At 55.0% G+C, this 24,136-nt stretch overlaps 1 protein-coding gene across 1 annotated transcript; it reads left to right on the top strand.

The window, feature by feature from the left end:
• The first annotated feature begins 59 nt into the window (after positions 1-59).
• On the top strand, positions 60-22,802 carry POLI (DNA polymerase iota). The gene is given in 11 exon segments (XM_075343417.1): positions 60-246; positions 450-548; positions 13,378-13,542; positions 15,213-15,359; positions 15,902-16,138; positions 16,349-16,527; positions 17,877-17,968; positions 20,046-20,179; positions 20,278-20,495; positions 22,049-22,144; positions 22,146-22,802. Coding segments are annotated over 11 exon segments (2,040 nt in total). The 5' UTR covers positions 60-158; the 3' UTR covers positions 22,731-22,802.
• Positions 22,803-24,136: the final 1,334 nt, after the last annotated feature.

The following is a 24,136-nucleotide window of genomic DNA, read 5'->3' as shown; positions in this document are numbered from 1 at the left end:
ACCTCGTGGCATTACTCTGCAGTCAGCGCCCTCTGGTGGCGGTATAGTGCGCAGCACCGTGTGGCGGAGGTGACGTGCGGCCCGGTCCGTGCTCGCTGCTCCCGCGGGTTTCCTCGCTCTCAGGCCGGGTGTAGGGTGAGGCTTCCCGCTTGTCGTCCATGCTGTGCGGGATGGATTCCCCGCGGGAAGAGGAGGAGGAGGACGAGGCGGAGTGGCGGAGCCGGGAGGAGGCGGCAGATATTAATAGTAAGTATCCCCAGGTCCGTGGGTGCAGCGCCCCCTGCTGCCGCACTCCGAGCGGAGCGCTCAGGACTGGCGCTGTGTACATTGCTGCAGACCCTCAGCTGTGGTAGACGAGGCTCACGCATGCGCACACTTTTCCATTCAGTGACAGCAGAGGCTCCTCACATACGGGCTCCGCGCTGTCCTCACACGTCTCCTCTCCGCAGGCTCCCGGGCCCCGCGGCTGGTCCTGCACCTGGACATGGACTGTTTCTACGCGCAGGTGGAGATGATCCGGAGCCCAGAGCTGAGGGGGAGCCCGCTGGGTAAGAGCCTGTCCGGCACTGTATATGGGGGGGAGACTGTGGCCGGCACTGTATATGGGGGGGAGACTGTGACCGGCACTGTATATGGGGGGGGAGACTGTGACCGGCACTGTATATGGGGGGGAGACTGTGACCGGCACTGTATATGGGGGGGAGACTGTGACCGGCACTGTGTATGGGGGGGAGACTGTGACCGGCACTGTATATGGGGGGGAGACTGTGACCGGCACTGTATATGGGGGGGAGACTGTGACCGGCACTGTATATGGGGGGGAGACTGTGACCGGCACTGTATATGGGGGGGAGACTGTGACCGGCACTGTATATGGGGGGGAGACTGTGACCGGCACTGTATATGGGGGGGAGACTGTGTCCGGCACTGTATATGGGGGGGAGACTGTGACCGGCACTGTATATGGGGGGGAGACTGTGACCGACACTGTATATGGGGGGGAGACTGTGACCGGCACTGTATATGGGGGGGAGACTGTGACCGGCACTGTATATGGGGGGGAGACTGTGACCGGCACTGTATATGGGGGGGAGACTGTGGCCGGCACTGTATATGGGGGGGAGACTGTGAGCGGCACTGTATATGGGGGGGAGACTGTGACCGGCACTGTATATGGGGGGGAGACTGTGACCGGCACTGTATATGGGGGGGGAGACTGTGACCGGCACTGTATATGGGGGGGAGACTGTGACCGGCACTGTATATGGGGGGGAGACTGTGACCGGCACTGTATATGGGGGGGAGACTGTGGCCGGCACTGTATATGGGGGGGAGACTGTGACCGGCACTGTATATGGGGGGGAGACTGTGGCCGGCACTGTATATGGGGGGGAGACTGTGACCGGCACTGTATATGGGGGGGAGACTGTGACCGGCACTGTATATGGGGGGGAGACTGTGACCGGCACTGTATATGGGGGGAGACTGTGGCCGGCACTGTATATGGGGGGGGAGACTGTGGCCGGCACTGTATTAGGGGGGCTGTGTTATGCACTGTATATGGGGGGGAGACTGTGGCCGGCACTGTATTAGGGGGGCTGTGTCTAGCACTGTATATGGGGGGGAGACTGTGGCCGGCACTGTATTAGGGGGGCTGTGTCTGGCACTGTATATGGGGGGGAGACTGTGGCCGGCACTGTATATGGGGGGCTGTGTCTGGCACTGTATATGGGGGGAGACTGTGTCCGGCACTGTATATGGGGGGGGGGAGACGGTGTCCGGCACTGTATATGGGGGGGGAGACTGTGGCCGGCACTGTATATGGGGGGGCTGTGTCTGGCACTGTATATGGGGGGAGACTGTGACCGGCACTGTATATGGGGGGGAGACTGTGACCGGCACTGTATATGGGGGGAGACTGTGGCCGGCACTGTATATGGGGGGGGAGACTGTGGCCGGCACTGTATTAGGGGGGCTGTGTTATGCACTGTATATGGGGGGGAGACTGTGGCCGGCACTGTATTAGGGGGGCTGTGTCTAGCACTGTATATGGGGGGGAGACTGTGGCCGGCACTGTATTAGGGGGGCTGTGTCTGGCACTGTATATGGGGGGGAGACTGTGGCCGGCACTGTATATGGGGGGCTGTGTCTGGCACTGTATATGGGGGGAGACTGTGTCCGGCACTGTATATGGGGGGGGAGACTGTGTCCGGCACTGTATATGGGGGGGGAGACTGTGGCCGGCACTGTATATGGGGGGGCTGTGTCTGGCACTGTATATGGGGGGAGACTGTGTCCGGCACTGTATATGGGGGGCTGTGTCTGGCACTGTATATGGGGGGAGACTGTGTCCGGCACTGTATATGGGGGGCTGTGTCTGGCACTGTATATGGGGGGAGACTGTGTCCGGCACTGTATATGGGGGGCTGTGTCTGGCACTGTATATGGGGGGAGACTGTGTCCGGCACTGTATATGGGGGGCTGTGTCCGGCACTGTATATGGGGGGAGACTGTGTCCGGCACTGTATATGGGGGGGGACTGTGTCCGGCACTGTATATGGGGGGCTGTGTCTGGCACTGTATATGGGGGGGGAGACTGTGGCCGGCACTGTATATGGGGGGCCGTGTCTGGCACTGTATATGGGGGGTGCTGTAATTGACATTGTATATGTGAGGTAGCAGTTTCTGGAACTATATATAGGGAGTGCTGTCATGACACTGAATGTGGGGGTGATGTTGATAACACGGTATATGGGGTCCGGCACTGTATATGGGGGGGAGGGGCGGCTGTGTCCGGCACTGTATACGGGGGGGGGGGGGCTGTGGCCGGCACTGTATATAGGGGGGGTGGGGGCTATTTCCGACACTGTATATGGGGGGGAGACTGTGGCCGCCACTGTACATGGGGGGCCGCTGTGCCCGCACTGTATATGGGGGGCGCTGTTGCCGGTACTGTATATGGAGGGCCGGGGGGCTGTTTCCGGCACTGTATATGGGGGGGAGACTGTGACCGCCACTGTATATGGGGGGGGGAGACTGTGACCGACACTGTATATGGGGGGGGAGACTGTGGCCGGCGCTGTATATGGGGGGGAGACTGTGGCCGGCACTGTATTAGGGGGGCTGTGTCTAGCACTGTATATGGGGGGGGGAGACTGTGGCCGACACTGTATTAGGGGGGCTGTGCCTAGCACTGTATATGGGGGGGAGACTGTGGCCGGCACTGTATTAGGGGGGCTGTGTCTGACACTGTATATGGGGGGGAGACTGTGGCCGGCACTGTATATGGGGGGCTGTGTCTGGCACTGTATATGGGGGGAGACTGTGTCCGGCACTGTATATGGGGGGGGGGAGACTGTGTCCGGCACTGTATATGGGGGGGGAGACTGTGGCCGGCACTGTATATGGGGGGCTGTGTCTGGCACTGTATATGGGGGGAGACTGTGACCGGCACTGTATATGGGGGGGAGACTGTGACCGGCACTGTATATGGGGGGAGACTGTGGCCGGCACTGTATATGGGGGGGGAGACTGTGGCCGGCACTGTATTAGGGGGGCTGTGTTATGCACTGTATATGGGGGGGAGACTGTGGCCGGCACTGTATTAGGGGGGCTGTGTCTAGCACTGTATATGGGGGGGAGACTGTGGCCGGCACTGTATTAGGGGGGCTGTGTCTGGCACTGTATATGGGGGGGAGACTGTGGCCGGCACTGTATATGGGGGGCTGTGTCTGGCACTGTATATGGGGGGAGACTGTGTCCGGCACTGTATATGGGGGGGGGAGACTGTGTCCGGCACTGTATATGGGGGGGGGAGACTGTGTCCGGCACTGTATATGGGGGGGGGAGACTGTGTCCGGCACTGTATATGGGGGGGGAGACTGTGGCCGGCACTGTATATGGGGGGGCTGTGTCTGGCACTGTATATGGGGGGAGACTGTGTCCGGCACTGTATATGGGGGGCTGTGTCTGGCACTGTATATGGGGGGAGACTGTGTCCGGCACTGTATATGGGGGGGGGAGACTGTGTCCGGCACTGTATATGGGGGGGGAGACTGTGGCCGGCACTGTATATGGGGGGGCTGTGTCTGGCACTGTATATGGGGGGAGACTGTGTCCGGCACTGTATTAGGGGGGCTGTGTCTGGCACTGTATATGGGGGGGAGACTGTGGCCGGCACTGTATATGGGGGGCTGTGTCTGGCACTGTATATGGGGGGAGACTGTGTCCGGCACTGTATATGGGGGGGGGAGACTGTGTCCGGCACTGTATATGGGGGGGGGAGACTGTGTCCGGCACTGTATATGGGGGGGGAGACTGTGGCCGGCACTGTATATGGGGGGGCTGTGTCTGGCACTGTATATGGGGGGAGACTGTGTCCGGCACTGTATATGGGGGGCTGTGTCTGGCACTGTATATGGGGGGAGACTGTGTCCGGCACTGTATATGGGGGGGGGAGACTGTGTCCGGCACTGTATATGGGGGGGGAGACTGTGGCCGGCACTGTATATGGGGGGGCTGTGTCTGGCACTGTATATGGGGGGAGACTGTGTCCGGCACTGTATATGGGGGGCTGTGTCTGGCACTGTATATGGGGGGAGACTGTGTCCGGCACTGTATATGGGGGGCTGTGTCTGGCACTGTATATGGGGGGAGACTGTGTCCGGCACTGTATATGGGGGGCTGTGTCTGGCACTGTATATGGGGGGGAGACTGTGGCCGGCACTGTATATGGGGGGCCGTGTCTGGCACTGTATATGGGGGGTGCTGTAATTGACATTGTATATGTGAGGTAGCAGTTTCTGGAACTATATATAGGGAGTGCTGTCATGACACTGAATGTGGGGGTGATGTTGATAACACGGTATATGGGGTCCGGCACTGTATATGGGGGGGAGGGGCGGCTGTGTCCGGCACTGTATACGGGGGGGGGGGGGGGCTGTGGCCGGCACTGTATATAGGGGGGGTGGGGGCTATTTCCGACACTGTATATGGGGGGGAGACTGTGGCCGCCACTGTACATGGGGGGCCGCTGTGCCCGCACTGTATATGGGGGGCGCTGTTGCCGGTACTGTATATGGAGGGCCGGGGGGCTGTTTCCGGCACTGTATATGGGGGGGAGACTGTGACCGCCACTGTATATGGGGGGGGAGACTGTGACCGGCACTGTATATGGGGGGGGAGACTGTGGCCGGCGCTGTATATGGGGGGGAGACTGTGGCCGGCACTGTATTAGGGGGGCTGTGTCTAGCACTGTATATGGGGGGGAGACTGTGGCCGACACTGTATTAGGGGGGCTGTGCCTAGCACTGTATATGGGGGGGAGACTGTGGCCGGCACTGTATTAGGGGGGCTGTGTCTAGCACTGTATATGGGGGGGAGACTGTGACCGGCACTGTATTAGGGGGGCTGTGTCTGGCACTGTATATGGGGGGGAGACTGTGTGTCCGGCACTGTATATGGGGGGCTGTGTCCGGCACTGTATATGGGGGGCTGTGTCCGGCACTGTATATGGGGGGCTGTGTCTGGCACTGTATATGGGGGGAGACTGTGTCCGGCACTGTATATGGGGGGGAGACTGTGTCCGGCACTGTATATGGGGGGCTGTGTCTGGCACTGTATATGGGGGGAGACTGTGCCGGCACTGTATATGGGGGGCTGTGTCTGGCACTGTATATGGGGGGGAGACTGTGTCCGGCACTGTATATGGGGGGCTGTGTCTGGCACTGTATATGGGGGGAGACTGTTTCCGGCACTGTATATGGGGGGCTGTGTCTGGCACTGTATATGGGGGGGGACTGTGTCCGGCACTGTATATGGGGGGGGGAGACTGTGTCCGGCACTGTATATGGGGGGGGAGACTGTGGCCGGCACTGTATATGGGGGGGCTGTGTCTGGCACTGTATATGGGGGGAGACTGTGTCCGGCACTGTATATGGGGGGCTGTGTCTGGCACTGTATATGGGGGGAGACTGTGTCCGGCACTGTATATGGGGGGCTGTGTCTGGCACTGTATATGGGGGGAGACTGTGTCCGGCACTGTATATGGGGGGCTGTGTCTGGCACTGTATATGGGGGGGAGACTGTGGCCGGCACTGTATATGGGGGGCCGTGTCTGGCACTGTATATGGGGGGTGCTGTAATTGACATTGTATATGTGAGGTAGCAGTTTCTGGAACTATATATAGGGAGTGCTGTCATGACACTGAATGTGGGGGTGATGTTGATAACACGGTATATGGGGTCCGGCACTGTATATGGGGGGGAGGGGCGGCTGTGTCCGGCACTGTATACGGGGGGGGGGGGGGGGGCTGTGGCCGGCACTGTATATAGGGGGGGTGGGGGCTATTTCCGACACTGTATATGGGGGGGAGACTGTGGCCGCCACTGTACATGGGGGGCCGCTGTGCCCGCACTGTATATGGGGGGCGCTGTTGCCGGTACTGTATATGGAGGGCCGGGGGGCTGTTTCCGGCACTGTATATGGGGGGGAGACTGTGACCGCCACTGTATATGGGGGGGGAGACTGTGACCGGCACTGTATATGGGGGGGGAGACTGTGGCCGGCGCTGTATATGGGGGGGAGACTGTGGCCGGCACTGTATTAGGGGGGCTGTGTCTAGCACTGTATATGGGGGGGAGACTGTGGCCGACACTGTATTAGGGGGGCTGTGCCTAGCACTGTATATGGGGGGGAGACTGTGGCCGGCACTGTATTAGGGGGGCTGTGTCTAGCACTGTATATGGGGGGGAGACTGTGACCGGCACTGTATTAGGGGGGCTGTGTCTGGCACTGTATATGGGGGGGGAGACTGTGTGTCCGGCACTGTATATGGGGGGCTGTGTCCGGCACTGTATATGGGGGGCTGTGTCCGGCACTGTATATGGGGGGCTGTGTCTGGCACTGTATATGGGGGGAGACTGTGTCCGGCACTGTATATGGGGGGGAGACTGTGTCCGGCACTGTATATGGGGGGCTGTGTCTGGCACTGTATATGGGGGGAGACTGTGCCGGCACTGTATATGGGGGGCTGTGTCTGGCACTGTATATGGGGGGGAGACTGTGTCCGGCACTGTATATGGGGGGCTGTGTCTGGCACTGTATATGGGGGGAGACTGTTTCCGGCACTGTATATGGGGGGCTGTGTCTGGCACTGTATATGGGGGGGGACTGTGTCCGGCACTGTATTAGGGGGGGCTGTGTCTGGCACTGTATATGGGGGGGAGACTGTTGCCGGCACTGTATATGGGGGGCTGTGTCTGGCACTGTATATGGGGGGCTGTGTCTGGCACTGTATATGGGGGGGAGACTGTGGCCGGCACTGTATTAGGGGGGCTGTGTCTAGCACTGTATATGGGGGGGAGACTGTGGCCGACACTGTATTAGGGGGGCTGTGTCTAGCACTGTACATGGGGGGGAGACTGTGGCCGGCACTGTATTAGGGGGGCTGTGTCTAGCACTGTATATGGGGGGGAGACTGTGACCGGCACTGTATTAGGGGGGCTGTGTCTGGCACTGTATATGGGGGGGAGACTGTGTCCGGCACTGTATATGGGGGGCTGTGTCCGGCACTGTATATGGGGGGCTGTGTCCGGCACTGTATATGGGGGGCTGTGTCTGGCACTGTATATGGGGGGAGACTGTGTCCGGCACTGTATATGGGGGGCTGTGTCCGGCACTGTATATGGGGGGCTGTGTCTGGCACTGTATATGGGGGGAGACTGTGTCGGCACTGTATATGAGGGGCTGTGTCTGGCACTGTATATGGGGGGAGACTGTGTACGGCACTGTATATGGGGGGCTGTGTCTGGCACTGTATATGGGGGGGAGACTGTTACCGGCACTGTATATGGGGGGCTGTGTCTGGCACTGTATATGGGGGGAGACTGTGGCCGGCACTGTATTAGGGGGGCTGTGTCTAGCACTGTATATGGGGGGGAGACTGTGGCCGGCACTGTATTAGGGGGGCTGTGTCTGGCACTGTATATGGGGGGGAGACTGTTGCCGGCACTGTATATGGGGGGCTGTGTCTGGCACTGTATATGGGGGGCTGTGTCTGACACTGTATATGGGGGGGAGACTGTGGCCGGCACTGTATTAGGGGGGCTGTGTATAGCACTGTATATGGGGGGGGAGACTGTGGCCGGCACTGTATATGGGGGGCTGTGTCTGGCACTGTATATGGGGGGAGACTGTTTCCGGCACTGTATATGGGGGGCTGTGTCTGGCACTGTATATGGGGGGGGACTGTGTCCGGCACTGTATTAGGGGGGGCTGTGTCTGGCACTGTATATGGGGGGGAGACTGTTGCCGGCACTGTATATGGGGGGCTGTGTCTGGCACTGTATATGGGGGGCTGTGTCTGGCACTGTATATGGGGGGGAGACTGTGGCCGGCACTGTATTAGGGGGGCTGTGTCTAGCACTGTATATGGGGGGGAGACTGTGGCCGACACTGTATTAGGGGGGCTGTGTCTAGCACTGTACATGGGGGGGAGACTGTGGCCGGCACTGTATTAGGGGGGCTGTGTCTAGCACTGTATATGGGGGGGAGACTGTGACCGGCACTGTATTAGGGGGGCTGTGTCTGGCACTGTATATGGGGGGGAGACTGTGTCCGGCACTGTATATGGGGGGCTGTGTCCGGCACTGTATATGGGGGGCTGTGTCCGGCACTGTATATGGGGGGCTGTGTCCGGCACTGTATATGGGGGGCTGTGTCTGGCACTGTATATGGGGGGAGACTGTGACCGGCACTGTATATGGGGGGCTGTGTCTGGCACTGTATATGGGGGGAGACTGTGCCGGCACTGTATATGAGGGGCTGTGTCTGGCACTGTATATGGGGGGAGACTGTGTACGGCACTGTATATGGGGGGCTGTGTCTGGCACTGTATATGGGGGGAGACTGTTACCGGCACTGTATATGGGGGGCTGTGTCTGGCACTGTATATGGGGGGAGACTGTGGCCGGCACTGTATTAGGGGGGCTGTGTCTAGCACTGTATATGGGGGGGAGACTGTGGCCGGCACTGTATTAGGGGGGCTGTGTCTGGCACTGTATATGGGGGGGAGACTGTTGCCGGCACTGTATATGGGGGGCTGTGTCTGGCACTGTATATGGGGGGCTGTGTCTGGCACTGTATATGGGGGGGAGACTGTGGCCGGCACTGTATTAGGGGGGCTGTGTATAGCACTGTATATGGGGGGGGGAGACTGTGGCCGGCACTGTATTAGGGGGGCTGTGGCTGGCACTGTATATGGGGGGAGACTGTTGCCGGCACTGTATATGGGGGACTGTGTCTGGCACTGTATATGGGGGGGGACTGTGTCCGGCACTGTATATGGGGGGCTGTGTCTGGCACTGTATATGGGGGGGGGACTGTGTCCGGCACTGTATATGGGGGGCTGTGTCTGGCACTGTATATGGGGGGAGACTGTGGCCGGCACTGTATATGGGGGGGGGACTGTGTCCGGCACTGTATATGGGGGGCTGTGTCTGGCACTGTATATGGGGGGAGACTGTGGCCGGCACTGTATATGGGGGGGGACTGTGTCCGGCACTGTATATGGGGGGCTGTGTCTGGCACTGTATATGGGGGGGAGACTGTGGCCGGCACTGTATATGGGGGGCTGTGTCTGGCACTGTATATGGGGGGTGCTGTAATTGACATTGTATATGTGAGGTAGCAGTTTCTGGAACTATATATAGGGAGTGCTGTGATGACACTGAATGTGGGGGTGATGTTGATAACACGGTATATGGGTCCGGCACTGTACATGGGGGGGAGGGGCGGCTGTGGCCGGCACTGTATATGGGGGGGGGGGGGGCTGTGGCCGGCACTGTATATGGGGGGGGTGGGGGCTATTTCCGACACTGTATATGGGGGGGGAGACTGTGGCCGCCACTGTACATGGGGGGCCGCTGTGCCCGCACTGTATATGGGGGGCGCTGTTGCCGGTACTGTATATGGAGGGCCGGGGGGCTGTTTCCGGCAGTGTATATGGGGGGGAGACTGTGTCCGCCACTGTATATGGGGGGGGAGACTGTGGCCGGCACTGTATATGGGGAGGAGACTGTGGCCGGCACTGTATATGGGGAGGAGACTGTGGCTGACACTGTATATGGGGGAGAGACTGTGGCCGGCACTGTATATGGGGAGGAGACTGTGGCTGACACTGTATATGGGGGGGAGACTGTGGCCGGCGCTGTATATGGGGGGGAGACTGTGGCCGGCACTGTATTAGGGGGGCTGTGTCTAGCACTGTATATGGGGGGGAGACTGTGGCCGGCACTGTATTAGGGGGGCTGTGTCCGGCACTGTATATGGGGGGGAGACTGTGGCCGGCACTGTATTAGGGGGGCTGTGTCTAGCACTGTATATGGGGGAGAGACTGTGGCCGGCACTGTATATGGGGGGCTGTGTCTGGCACTGTATATGGGGGGGGAGACTGTGGCCGGCACTGTATATGGGGGGCTGTGTCTGGCACTGTATATGGGGGGTTCTGTAATTGACATTGTATATGTGAGGTAGCAGTTTCTGGAACTATATATAGGGAGTGCTGTAATGACACTGAATGTGGGGGTGATGTTGATAACACTGTTTATGGGGTCCGGCACTGTATATGGGGGGGAGGGGCGGCTGTGGCCGGCACTGTATGTGGGGGGGGGGCTGTGGCCGGCACTGTATATAGGGGGGGTGGGGGCTATTTCCGACACTGTATATGGGGGGGGAGACTGTGGCCGCCACTGTACATGGGGGGCCGCTGTGCCCGCACTGTATATGGGGGGCGCTGTTGCCGATACTGTATATGGAGGGCCGGGGGGCTGTTTCCGGCACTGTATATGGAGGGGGAGACTGTGACCGGCACTGTATAAGGGGGGGGGGGACTGTACATGGGGTGGCGCTGTTCCGGCACTGTATATGGGAGGAGGGGGGCTCTTTCCGGCACTGTATATGGGGGGGAGACTGTGTCCGGCACTGTATATGGGGGCGCTGTGTCCGGCACTGTATATGGGGGGGCTGTGTCCGGCACTGTATATGGGGGGGGCTGTTCCGGCACTGTATATGGGGGTGCTGTGTCCGGCACTGTATATGGGGGCGCTGTTTCCTCCACTGTATATGGAAGCGCTGTGTTTGGCACTGTATATGAGGGGGGCTGTTTCCGGCACTGTATATGGGGGGAAGGGGGGGCTGTGTCCTGCACTGTATATGGGGGGGGGGGGGCTGTGCCCGGCACTGTATATAGGGGGGGTGGGGGCTATTTCTGACACTGTATATGGGGGGGGGGGAGACTGTGGCCGCCACTGTACATGGGGGGCCGCTGTGCCCGCACTGTATATGGGGGGCGCTGTTGCCGGTACTGTATATGGAGGCCCGGGGGGCTGTTTCCGGCACTGTATATGGAGGGGGAGACTGTGACCGGCACTGTATAAGGGGGGAGACTGTACATGGGGTGGTGCTGTTCCGGCACTGTATATGGGGGCGCTGTGTCCGGCACTGTATATGGGGGGGCTGTGTCCGCACTGTATATGGGGGGTGCTGTTTCCGGCACTGTATATGGGGGGTGCTGTTTCCGGCACTGTATATGGGGGCGCTGTTTCCTCCACTGTATATGGAAGCGCTGTGTTTGGCACTGTATATGGGGGGGGGGGCTGTGTCCGGCACTGTATATGGGGGGGACTGTGTCTGGCACTGTATATGGGGGTGGGAGACTGTGTCTTTCACTGTATATGGGGGGAGGCTGTGTCCGGCACTGTATATGGGGGGTGGGAGACTGTGCCTGGCACTGTATATGGGGGGTGGGAGACTGTGTCTGGCACTGTATATGGGGGGTTGCTGTGCTGTCCCTGTATATGGGGGTTGCTGTGACTGGCATTGTATATGGGTGGAGGGGGTGTTGTGCTTTTCTGACACTGTATATGTGGGGTTACTGTAACTAGCACTGTATATGGGGGGTGCTGTGCCCTGGGACTGTATATACGGGGTTTTTCTCTGACACTGTATATGGGGGGTTTCTGTGTCTCACACTGTATATGAGGGGGTTGTTGTCTGCCATTGGATATGGGGGGGTTGCTGTGACTGGCACTGTGTATGGAGGAGTGCTGTGCTGGCACTGTGTATGGAGGAGTGCTGTGACTGGCACTGTGTATGGCGGAGTGCTGTGCTGGCACTGTGTATGGAGGAGTGCTGTGCTGACACTGTGTATGGAGGAGTGCTGTGTCTGGCACTGTGTATGGAGGAGTGCTGTGGTGGCACTGTATATGGAGGAGTGCTGTGGCTGGCACTGTGTATGGAGGAGTGCTGTGCTGGCACTGTGTATGGAGGAGTGCTGTGGCTGCCACTGTGTATGGAGGAGTGCTGTGCTGGCACTGTGTATGGAGGAGTGCTGTGACTGGCACTGTGTATGGAGGAGTGCTGTGGCTGGCACTGTGTATGGAGGAGTGCTGTGCTGGCACTGTGTATGGAGGAGTGCTGTGACTGGCACTGTGTATGGAGGAGTGCTGTGGCTGGCACTGTGTATGGAGGAGTGCTGTGACTGGCACTGTGTATGGAGGAGTGCTGTGACTGGCACTGTGTATGGAGGAGTGCTGTGGCTGGCACTGTGTATGGAGGAGTGCTGTGCTGGCACTGTGTATGGAGGAGTGCTGTGCTGGCACTGTGTATGGAGGAGTGCTGTGGCTGGCACTGTGTATGGAGGAGTGCTGTGGCTGGCACTGTGTATGGAGGAGTGCTGTGCTGGCACTGTGTATGGAGGAGTGCTGTGGCTGGCACTGTGTATGGAGGAGTGCTGTGGCTGGCACTGTGTATGGAGGAGTGCTGTGGCTGGCACTGTGTATGGAGGAGTGCTGTGCTGACACTGTGTATGGAGGAGTGCTGTGGCTGGCACTGTGTATGGAGGAGTGCTGTGACTGGCACTGTGTATGGAGGAGTGCTGTGTCTGGCACTGTGTATGGAGGAGTGCTGTGACTGGCACTGTGTATGGAGGAGTGCTGTGACTGGCACTGTGTATGGAGGAGTGCTGTGACTGGCACTGTGTATGGAGGAGTGCTGTGACTGGCACTGTGTATGGAGGAGTGCTGTGTTGGCACTGTATGGAGGAGTGCTGTGACTGGCACTGTGTATGGAGGAGTGCTGTGACTGGCACTGTGTATGAGGGGGTGTTGGTACTGTGCATGGGGGGGGGTTTGCTGTGATGACACTGTATATGGGGGGTGCTATGCCTGCACTGTATTTTGGGGGCTGATGAATGCCTATGAATCCACATCAGAATGAAGCATCCCTGTACCTTATTCGTCCTTATTGACAGGGGGGGGGTCCGTGTCCCCCCTCATCCGCATTAATATTAACCCTCCGATAACCGCTTCACTTTTCAGGCGTCCAACAGAAAAACATCATCGTCACCTGTAACTATGAAGCCAGGAAATTCGGTGTTAACAAATGTATGTCCGTCCGAGAGGCGAAGGAGCGGTGTCAGCAGCTGGTGTTGGTCAGCGGGGAGGACCTGACCCACTACAGGGAGATGTCCTACAGGGTCACAGGTGCCCGCGGGGGTCAGGAGGGGAAGAGGGTCAGGTGGGGATGGGGGATCAGGACGCTCCAGGGTTCAGGAGGAGGCGGGAGTCAGTTTGTAATATTTAATAAAAAGAACCGCATGTGGCTTAATTTTTTTTTCTTTATTTAATTATTTAAATAATTGTAAAAAACCAACATGCGGTCCCCCCCAATTTTGATACCCAGCCATGAAAAACTCCGACAGCTGAGGGCTGGTATTCTCAGGCTGGGGAGGCCAATGCCTATTGGGCCGCCCCCCCAGCCTTAAAATAGCAGCCTGCAGTTGCCCGGAATTGTCGCAACCATTAGATGCGACATTCCCAGCACTTTACCCGCTTCTTCCCGATTGCCCTGGCGCAGTGGCAATCGGGGTAATGTCAGCTCACAGCTGCCACTAAGCCCTAGATTAGTAATGGGAGGCGTCTGAGACCCCCCCCATTATTAATCTGTAAATGAAAAGAAAAAAAGACCATTGCTGAAAATCATTTAGTTGCAATAAAAGATAAGAGCACCCTCTTTCACCCCTTTATTAACCCCCAAAACACCCCTGAAGGTCCAACATAATCCACACGAGGTCCCATGACGATCCCAGCTCTGCTACATCTGAGAAGAGAAGGCACATTGCGTGGCCATACAACAATGACCACCCGCTGTGGGCTTCAAGCAGAGAATGAGTGAACCACATGATCAGCCGTGAGGTCACTCAAGTTATTTGCGGTCACAGCTGGAGGTTCCCACAGTCCTTTATCCGTGACCGCAGGTAACTTGAAATCATCTGAGGTTACGTTACCTGCAGTCACAAGTAGAGGACTGTGGGAACTTCCAGTCGTGACTGCAACTAACCTGAGAGATGTCACCAACACTGCTGATCACGCGGCTCATTCATTCTCTGTTTTAAATTACAACGGGCGGCCATTGTTGTAGCAGAGCTGGCAGCTATAGTGACAGCTGTGAGCTAACATTAATCCCTTATTACCCCTATTGCCACCGTACCAGGGTAATCAGGAAGAGCCGGGAAAAGTGCCGGGATTGTCTCATCTAATGGATGTGAAAATTCCGGGTGGCTGCAGGCTGCTAATTTTAAGCTGGGGGGGCCCAATAAGCACAGGTCTTCCCAACCTGAGTATAGCAGCCCCCAGCTGTCGGACTTTATCATGGCTGGGTATCAAAATTGGTGGTGGTGGGGGGGGGGGGAACGCACGCTGTTTTTTTTTTAAATTATTTATTTAAATAGTTAAAAAACAAAAACCGTGTGCAGTTCCTCTTATTTTGATACACAGCCAAGATAAGGGCACGGCTGAGGGCGGCAGCCTGTAGCCGTATGCTTTATCTGTGCTGGGTATCATAATTTGGGGGGACCCTGAGCCATTTTATTTTTTACTGTGCGATATAGACCCACAGACAGCGCCTGTGATTGGAAGCGTCAGACACACTGTCAGTCAGGGTGGGGGCACTGTCTGTCACCAATCACAGACACTGGTGGGCGGGGAAAGAAGTGAATATGCATGAGCCTAATGAGCAGCTGCAGGAGCAGTTACAGTTGCGCCGAAGCCACATAGCCTAAGGCTCCATGTGCACGCTGCAGCTTTTGCCGCATGGAGCCTAAGGGGAATTGAGCCTGTGATCAGTCGATTGATGGTGTCTGCTGTTGTCCCAGGTCTGCTGGAGGAGTTCAGCCCGCAGGTGGAGCGTCTCGGCTTCGATGAGAACTTTGTGGATATCACGGAGCTGGTGGATAAGAGGCTGCGAGACCCCCCGGGCGATCGAGCGATGGAGGTGTCCGGACACGTGTACAATGATCAAGGTGAGAACAGTGAATGGCAGCTGTAATACCGGCCTCGGCCACTATAAACGTGTGGCGCTGTTCACGGTAAAAAAAAAAAAAAAATGAAGGCAACGCAGGCTGCAGCCAATCTGTACAAGACTGGGTGTCACATTCTTATGTCTTAATAGTAAAGGAGTTTAGGTAAAAAAAAAAAGTTTTTTTTTATAAATACATGTATTGTAGGCTAAAAATAAGTTTTGCCATTAAAAAATGTCGGCTTTTCCTGCACATTCAACTTTGATGTGGTCATAAATCATCCGAGAGGAGCTGAGAAACAGACGGATTAAAGAGATACCAACTCTTCGAATGCGCTCACTGATGGATCCTCAGTTAACTCATTCTGCAGCCAATAATACAGTGCAGCGCAGAGGCTGTAGGAGGCAAATGGAGCAAAATGTTTAATGAAACCCAATTGCAAAAATGATTTTTGGCACAAAATGTAAATAAAAACGTCAACAACGTCTGAAAAACACATTTAAAGGGATTATTTATTTATTTATTTATTTTTTTTAAATTCCTAGTTATAGATCCCAGTGATTGGACACACCGGTGTTACATGGTGGGCTCTCACGTGGCAGCGGACATCCGGGCAGCGGTGCACAGCCGGCTGGGGATGACGGGCTGTGCCGGGATCGCAGCTAATAAGCTGCTCGCAAAACTTGTTTCTGGGACGTTCAAGCCGAATCAACAAACCGTTCTCCTTCCCGAGAGCCGCGGCCATTTAATCAACGGCCTAAATCACGCCCATAAGATTCCGGGTGAGTCTGTGATACCAGGTGTGGCCACTAGGGGAGCAGGAGCTTGGCTCAGTGATGGAGCGCTGTCTCCCTCCAGTGTTGGTTTTTAGGTACTACAACCAGACTACAACCCAGCTGATGAATAATGTTATTTCTCACAATGAGCCGTGTTATATTCTTTGTCTCCGGACGTTTGTGTTACTTTAACCTCATTGCCTTCGTTACTTGCAGGAATCGGACATAAGACCGCGCAGCGTCTGGAGGGTTTAGGGCTGAGCGGCGTTACTGCGCTGCAGTGCTGTCCGGTCGCCGTCCTGGAGAAGGAGTTTGGAGCCGCACTTGCTCATCGTATCCAGACACTCAGCAGAGGGGAAGATAATTCACCGGTCACATCAACGGGACCTCCGCAGGTAGAGGACGGAGTCCATCATGTGGCTGCACACAGTGTAGCCCCCAATATGTCAGTGTAAGGGGAATATGAGTGTACATAATCTATCTTTGAGTGACTGGTATCTATTTTATCGGATTACCGCCATCCGGGCCTCTGGTTCCCCCAATCCATCCGGGCCTCTGGTTCCCCCACGCCACCCCGGGGCCTCTGGTTCCCCCACGCACGCCTCGGGCGCTCTGGTTCCCCCACGCAAGCCCCGGGCGCTCTGGTTCCCCCACGCACGTACCGGGCGCTCTGGTTTCCCCACGCACGCCCCGGGCGCTCTGGTTTCCCCACGCACGCCCCGGGCGCTCTGGTTTCCCCACGCACGCCCCGGGCGCTCTGGTTTCCCCACGCACGCCCCGGGCGCTCTGGTTTCCCCACGCACGCCCCGGGCGCTCTGGTTCCCCCACGCACGCCCCGGGCGCTCTGGTTCCCCCACGCACGCCCCGGGCGCTCTGGTTCCCCCACGCACGCCCCGGGCGCTCTGGTTCCCCCACGCACGCCCCGGGCGCTCTGGTTCCCCCACGCACGCCCCGGGCGCTCTGGTTCCCCCACGCACGCCCCGGGCGCTCTGGTTCCCCCACGCACGCCCCGGGCGCTCTGGTTCCCCCACGCACGCCCCGGGCGCTCTGGTTCCCCCACGCACGCCCCGGGCGCTCTGGTTCCCCCACGCACGCCCCGGGCGCTCTGGTTCCCCCACGCACGCCCCGGGCGCTCTGGTTCCCCCACGCACGCCCCGGGCGCTCTGGTTCCCCCACGCACGCCCCGGGCGCTCTGGTTTCCCCACGCACACCCCGGGCGCTCTGGGTCCCCCCACGCACACCCCTTGCGCTCTGGTTTCCCCACGCACACCCCGGGCGTTCTTGGTCCCCCACGCACACCCCGGGCGCTCTGGTTCCCCCACGCACACCCCGGGCGCTCTGGTTCCCCCACGCACACCCCGGGCGCTCTGGTTCCCCCACGCACACCCCGGGCGCTCTGTGTTCCCCCACGCACACCCCGGGCGCTCTGTGTTCCCCCACCACATTTCCCCTGACATCCCGGGCTTTCGACATTTTTGCCTGCCATCCCCCCGTCATCCCAGGTTCTCATTGCCCTCCTCCATCTTGAGCTCAAACCCCCTGCCATCCCAAAATTGTATCACCCTCTGTCTTGAGAACGCACCCAGCCTCACACCTCAAACGACACTTAAAATCAACTAATAAGAAGTGGAGCCGAGATGCCATCAGGTAGTAGAGGAATCCCAGGGTTTTTGATCGGCAGCCTCGGATTACCTGACTTCATCTAATTTGCCATTCTCCAATCTTCTTTCTTCTTCATTTTCAGTCTCTTAGTGAAGAAGATTCCTTCAAGAAATGCTGCGCGGTCTCCGATGTGAAAACTAAACTAGAAGAACTGCTGCTACTTTTACTACATCGGTGAGTGCAGGCGTCACCCGTCCACCAGTGCCGGCGACTTCATAGAAAAGCGCCTGTGTCTCACTGCATCTACAGTGCTGGCCAAAAGTATTGGCACCCCTGCAATTCTGTCAGATAATACTCAGTTTCTTCCTGAAAATGATTGCAATCACAAATTCTTTGGTATTATTATCTTCGTTTAATTTGTCTTCAATGAAAGAAAAAAAAAAATTGTCATAAAGCCAAATTGGATTCCACACGAAACATAAAAAAGGGGGTGGACAAAAGTATTGGCGCTGTGTGAATAATCCTGTGCTGCTTCTCTAATTTGTGTAATTAACAGCACCTGTAACTTACCTGTGGCACCTAACAGGTGCTGGCAATAATAAATCACACTAGCAGCAGTTGACATGGATTAAAGTTGACTCAACCTCTGCCCTGTGTCCTTGTGTGACCACATTGAGCATGGAGAAAAGAAAGAAGACCAAAGAACTGTCTGAGGACCTGAGAATCCAAATTGTGAGGAAGCATGAGCAATCTCAAGGCTACAAGTCCATCTGCAAAGACCTGAAAGTTCCTGCGTCTACGGTGCGCAGTGTCATCAAGAAGTGTAAAGTCCATGGCACTGTGGCTAACCTCCCTAGATGTGGAAGGAAAAGAAAAATTGACGAGAGATTTCAACACAAGATTGTGCGGATGATGGATAAAGAACCTCGACTAACATCCAAACAAGTTCAAGCTGCCCTGCAGTCCGAGGGTACAACAGTGTCAACCCGTACTATCCGTCGGCGTCTGAATGAAAAGGGACTGTATGGTAGGATACCCAGGAAGACCTCACTTCTTACCCCGAGACATAAAAAAGCCAGGCTGGAGTTTGCCAAAACTTACCTGAGAAAGCCTAAAACGATTTGGAAGAATGTTCTCTGGTCAGATGAGACAAAAGTAGAGCTTTTTGGGAAAAGCCATCAACATAGAGTTTACAGGAAAAAAAAAGAGACCTTCAAAGAAAAGAACACGGTCCCTACAGTCAAACATGGCGGAGGTTCCGTGATGTTTTGTGGATTGCTTGACCGTGTGCATGGCATTATGAAGTCTGAAGACTACCAACAAATTTCACAGCATAATGTAGGGCCCAGTGTGAGAAAGCTGGGTCTCCCTCAGAGGTCATGGGTCTTCCAGCAGGACAATGACCCAAAACACACTTCAAAAAGCACTAGAAAATGGTTTGATAGAAAGCACTGGAGACTACTAAAGTGGCCAACAATGAGTCCAGACCTGAACCCCATAGAACACCTGTGGAGAGATCTCACAATGGCAGTTTGGAGAAGGCCCCTTCACATCTCAGGGACCTGGAGCAGTTTGCCAAAGAAGAATGGTCTAAAATCCCAGCAGAGCATTGTAAGAAACTCATTGATGGTTACCGGAAGCGGTTGTTCGCAGTTTTTTTGGCTAAAGGTTGTGCAACCAAGTATTAGGCTGAGGGTGTCAATACTTTTGTCTGGCCCATTTTTGGAGTTTTGTGTGAAATGATCAATGATTTGATTTTTGTTTCATTCTCTTTTGTGTTTTTTTCATTGCAAGCAAAATAAATGAAGATAATAATACCAAAGAATTTGTGATTGCAATCATTTTCAAGAAGAAACTGAGTATTATCTGACAGAATTGCAGGGGTGCCAACACTTTTGGCGAGCACTATATAAACAATGAGCACCATGAGGACCGTCAATTTGGGGGCTTTCATGAAAGGAATAGTGGACGTGACCTGGTGATGGCTCCTAATCCAGAGGGGGGGCGCTCTAATCTGGATCGTTCAATTAGATACATTGGCTAGACATGGGGTTGGAGGAGATCCCCCTGGTACTGCAGCCGGGGGTAGAATAAAGACCCCTCAAGACTGGTATAGAACCACTGTAAAAAAGAAATGCAAAAAATGTCCAATAAAAGAGGACACTAAAAAAGAAATGCAAAACTAAGCACAAAATAAAAAAAAGTCCAATAAAGGAGGACACTGTTCAGATTTCAATGTTTGTATTCAGAGGTCGTGACCTTTCGATACATTGTATCCAGTCGTCATTCTATTTAACTGTTTCCTTTCCAGACTGTCCGCAGATGGGAGGAGCGCCCACACCCTGCGACTAACCATTCGCCAGTTCGCACCGCCCAATAAATATTTCAACCGGGAAAGTCGCCAGTGTCCCATCCCAACAAACGTGGCCCAAAATATGAGCAGCGGTAAGAGTCACGGCACGATTAACCCTCTCGTGCCCCCACCATTTTTCCATTTTCTTATGCTTTCTTCGGAGCTGATTGAGCAGACGTTTCTTCTTCAGGATCGGACGGCGCCGCGGTCGTCCCCGCGCTGATGGAGCTGCTCGTGAAACTCTTCCAGAAGATGATTGACGTCAAGTCTCCCTTCCACCTCACGCTGCTGAACGTTTGCTTCTCCAACCTCAAAGCTTCTAAATCCTCGACGTCCTCAAGATCTTCAATCGGGTTTTACCTGACTCAGAAAAAGTCATTGGTAGAAGATGAGTGCAGTGTCAGCCGGGTGAGAGGATATAGAGTGGCAACACATCATCTATATACCGCACAGGATACATCCTCTTAATACTACACCACACAGGACACATCCTCTATATACTACACCACACAGGACAAGTCCTCTATAAACTACACCACAACAGGGACACATCCTCTATATACTACACCACACAGGACACATCCTCTATATACTACACCACACAGGACACATCCTCTATATACTACACCACACAAGACAAGTCCTCTATAAACTACACCACACAGGACACATCCTCTATATACTACACCACACAGGACACATCCTCTATATACTACACACACACATGACAAAGTCCCTCTTATACTACACCACACAGGGCACATCCCCTATATACTACACCACACAGGACACATCCTCTATATACTACACCACACAGGACACATCCTCTATATACTACACCATACAGGGCACATCCTCTATATACTACACCACACAGGACACATCCTCTATATACTACACCACACAGGACACATCCTCTATATACTACACAATACAGGACACATGCTCTATATACTACACCATACAGGACACTTTCTCTATATACTACACCACACAGGACACATCCTCTATATACTACACCATACAGGACACATCCTCTATATACTACACCATACAGGGCACATCCTCTATATACTACACCACACAGGGCACATCCTCTATATACTACACCACACAGGACACATCCTCTATATACTACACCACACAGGACACAGCCTCTATATACTACACCACACAGGACACACCCTCTATATACTACACCACACAGGGCACATCCTCTATATACTACACCACACAGGACACAGCCTCTATATACTACACCACACAGGACACATCCTCTATATACTGCACCATACAGGACACATCCTCTATATACTACACCACACAGGACACATCCTCTATATACTACACCACACAGGACACATCTCTATATAATACACCATACAGGGCACATCCTCTATATACTACACCACACAGGACACATCCTCTATATACTACACCACACAGGACACACCCTCTATATACTACACCACACAGGACACATCCTCTATATACTGCACCATACAGGACACATCCTCTATATACTACACCACACAGGACACACCCTCTATATACTACACCACACAGGGCACATCCTCTATATACTACACCACACAGGACACAGCCTCTATATACTACACCACACAGGGCACATTCCTCTATATACTACACCACACAGGACACAGCCTCTATATACTACACCACACAGGACACATCCTCTATATACTGCACCATACAGGACACATCCTCTATATACTACACCACACAGGACACATCCTCTATATACTACACCACACAGGACACATCCTCTATATACTGCACCATACAGGACACATCCTCTATATACTACACCACACAGGACACATCCTCTATATACTACACCACACAGGGCACATCCTCTATATACTATACCACACAGGACACATCCTCTATGTGAATGCTTATATTGCTTGAAATATTTTTGGGGATTTTTTTGTTGTCAGTTTTCAGGACACAGTACAACATCTGAATCTGAGAATCTGTCTGAAAAGCCGAGTCCCTCTCCCTTGGCTGCGGCGATGGATGAGGGCTCTTCTGTCGCTACCGGAGAACATCGACATGGAGGTGTTCAGTCAACTCCCTGAGGACATTAAGAGAGAGATTATCCAAAGTCCACGTACAACAAGAAGTATTCAGACGAGCCGGCCACCCTCAACCCCCGGGGGAATACAGCGTTTCTTTACGGGAGGAAATCCGGGGAATCTGCTTGCTTCTGCAGGAGACAGGGGGCCTTCTCCCGGCACGGTGCCATCCCTGCTGAAAAAGACTTTGAGAAAAGACTCTGATGATACCAGCGCTGCCCCTGATCCGGTCATAGCTACTTCTCATCGATCAGACTCCGCTTGTCCCCCGGGTACAGAACCAAACGTTGGGTTGTCAATGGATTGCACCGAATCTGGGGATGTCGGCGTCAGGTCGCCACTTCCTAAAAGCATCGATGTGAAAGTTTTTTCACAGCTTCCGACAGAACTTCAGAGAGAACTTATGAGCGACTGGAAGAACCGAAAACTCTCTCCTAAAATCCAGGTCAAGAAATCTCACGAAAAAGCCAAGACTCCAAAAAGTCAAAAACCGAGCTCTGCTTCCTGTGCTAACAGCCTGCTGAAGTATTTCAAGCCGAGCTAGATATTATAACCGGTTTATATCTGTAAATAATGTTTATATGTTCAGAGAAGAGTTTGTTATAAAAGATTTCATAGAAGGAAGACTGAGTTTCCAATTACTTTGGTCTGATGGGTTGGACTTTAAAGGGCATGTGCTCTTGGGTAATGCACAAAAATCAGTAGTGATGAGCGCGCACTACCATGCTCGGGTGCTCAGTACTTGTATCTAGTGATGAGCGGACACTACCATGCTCGGGTGCTCAGTACTCGTAACTAGTGATGAGCGGGCACTACCATGCTCGGGAGCTCAGTACTCGTAACTAGTGATGAGCGGGCACTACCATGCTCAGGTTCTCAGCAATTGTAACTAGTGATGAGCGGGCACTACCATGCTCGGGTGCTCAGTACTCGTAACTAGTGATGAGCGGGCACTACCATGCTCGGGTGCTCAGTACTCGTAACTAGTGATGAGCAGGCACTACCATGCTCGGGGTGCTCAGTACTCGTAACTAGTGATGAGCGGGCACTACCATGCTCGGGTGCTCAGTACTCGTAACCAGTAATGAGCGGGCACTACCATGCTCAGGTTCCTCAGTACTTGTAACTAGTGATTGAGCGGGTACTACCATGCTCGGGTGCTCAGTACTCGTAACTAGTAATGAGCGGGCACTACCATGCTCAGGTTCTCCGTACTTGTAACTAGTGATGAGCGGGTACTACCATGCTCGGGTGCTCAGTACTCGTAACTAGTGATGAGCAGGCACTACCATGCTCGGGTGCTCAGTACTCGTAACTAGTGATGAGCGGGCACTACCATGCTCGGGTGCTCAGTACTCGTAACCAGTAATGAGCGGGGGCACTACCATGCTCAGGTTCTCAGTACTTGTAACTAGTGATGAGCGGGGTACTACCATGCTCGGGTGCTCAGTACTGGTAACTAGTGATGAGTGGGCACTACCACGCTCGGGTGCTCAGTACTGGTAACTAGTGATGAGTGGGCACTACCATGCTCGGGTGCTCAGTACTCGTAACTAGTGATGAGCGGGCACTACCATGCTCGGATGCGCAGTACTCGTAACTAGTGATGAGCGGGGCACTACCATGCTCGGGTGCTCAGTACTGGTAACTAGTGATGAGTGGGGCACTACCATGCTCGGGTGCTCAGTACTCGTAACTAGTGATGAGCGGGCACTACCATGCTCGGGTGCTCTGTACTGGTAACTAGTGATGAGTGGGCACTACCATGCTCGGGTGCTCAGTACTCGTAACTAGTGATGAGCGGGCACTACCATGCTCGGGGGCTCTGTACTGGTAACTAGTGATGAGTGGGCACTACCATGCTCGGGTACTCAGTACTCGTAACTAGTGATGAGCGGGCACTACCATGCTCGGGTGCTCAGTACTCGTAACTAGTGATGAGCGGGCACT

This window comes from Anomaloglossus baeobatrachus, chromosome 1, assembly GCF_048569485.1.
Source record: "Anomaloglossus baeobatrachus isolate aAnoBae1 chromosome 1, aAnoBae1.hap1, whole genome shotgun sequence".
In the NCBI taxonomy this organism is placed as follows: Eukaryota; Metazoa; Chordata; class Amphibia; order Anura; family Aromobatidae; genus Anomaloglossus; species Anomaloglossus baeobatrachus.
This window is presented reverse-complemented; position numbering and strand designations above follow the sequence as displayed.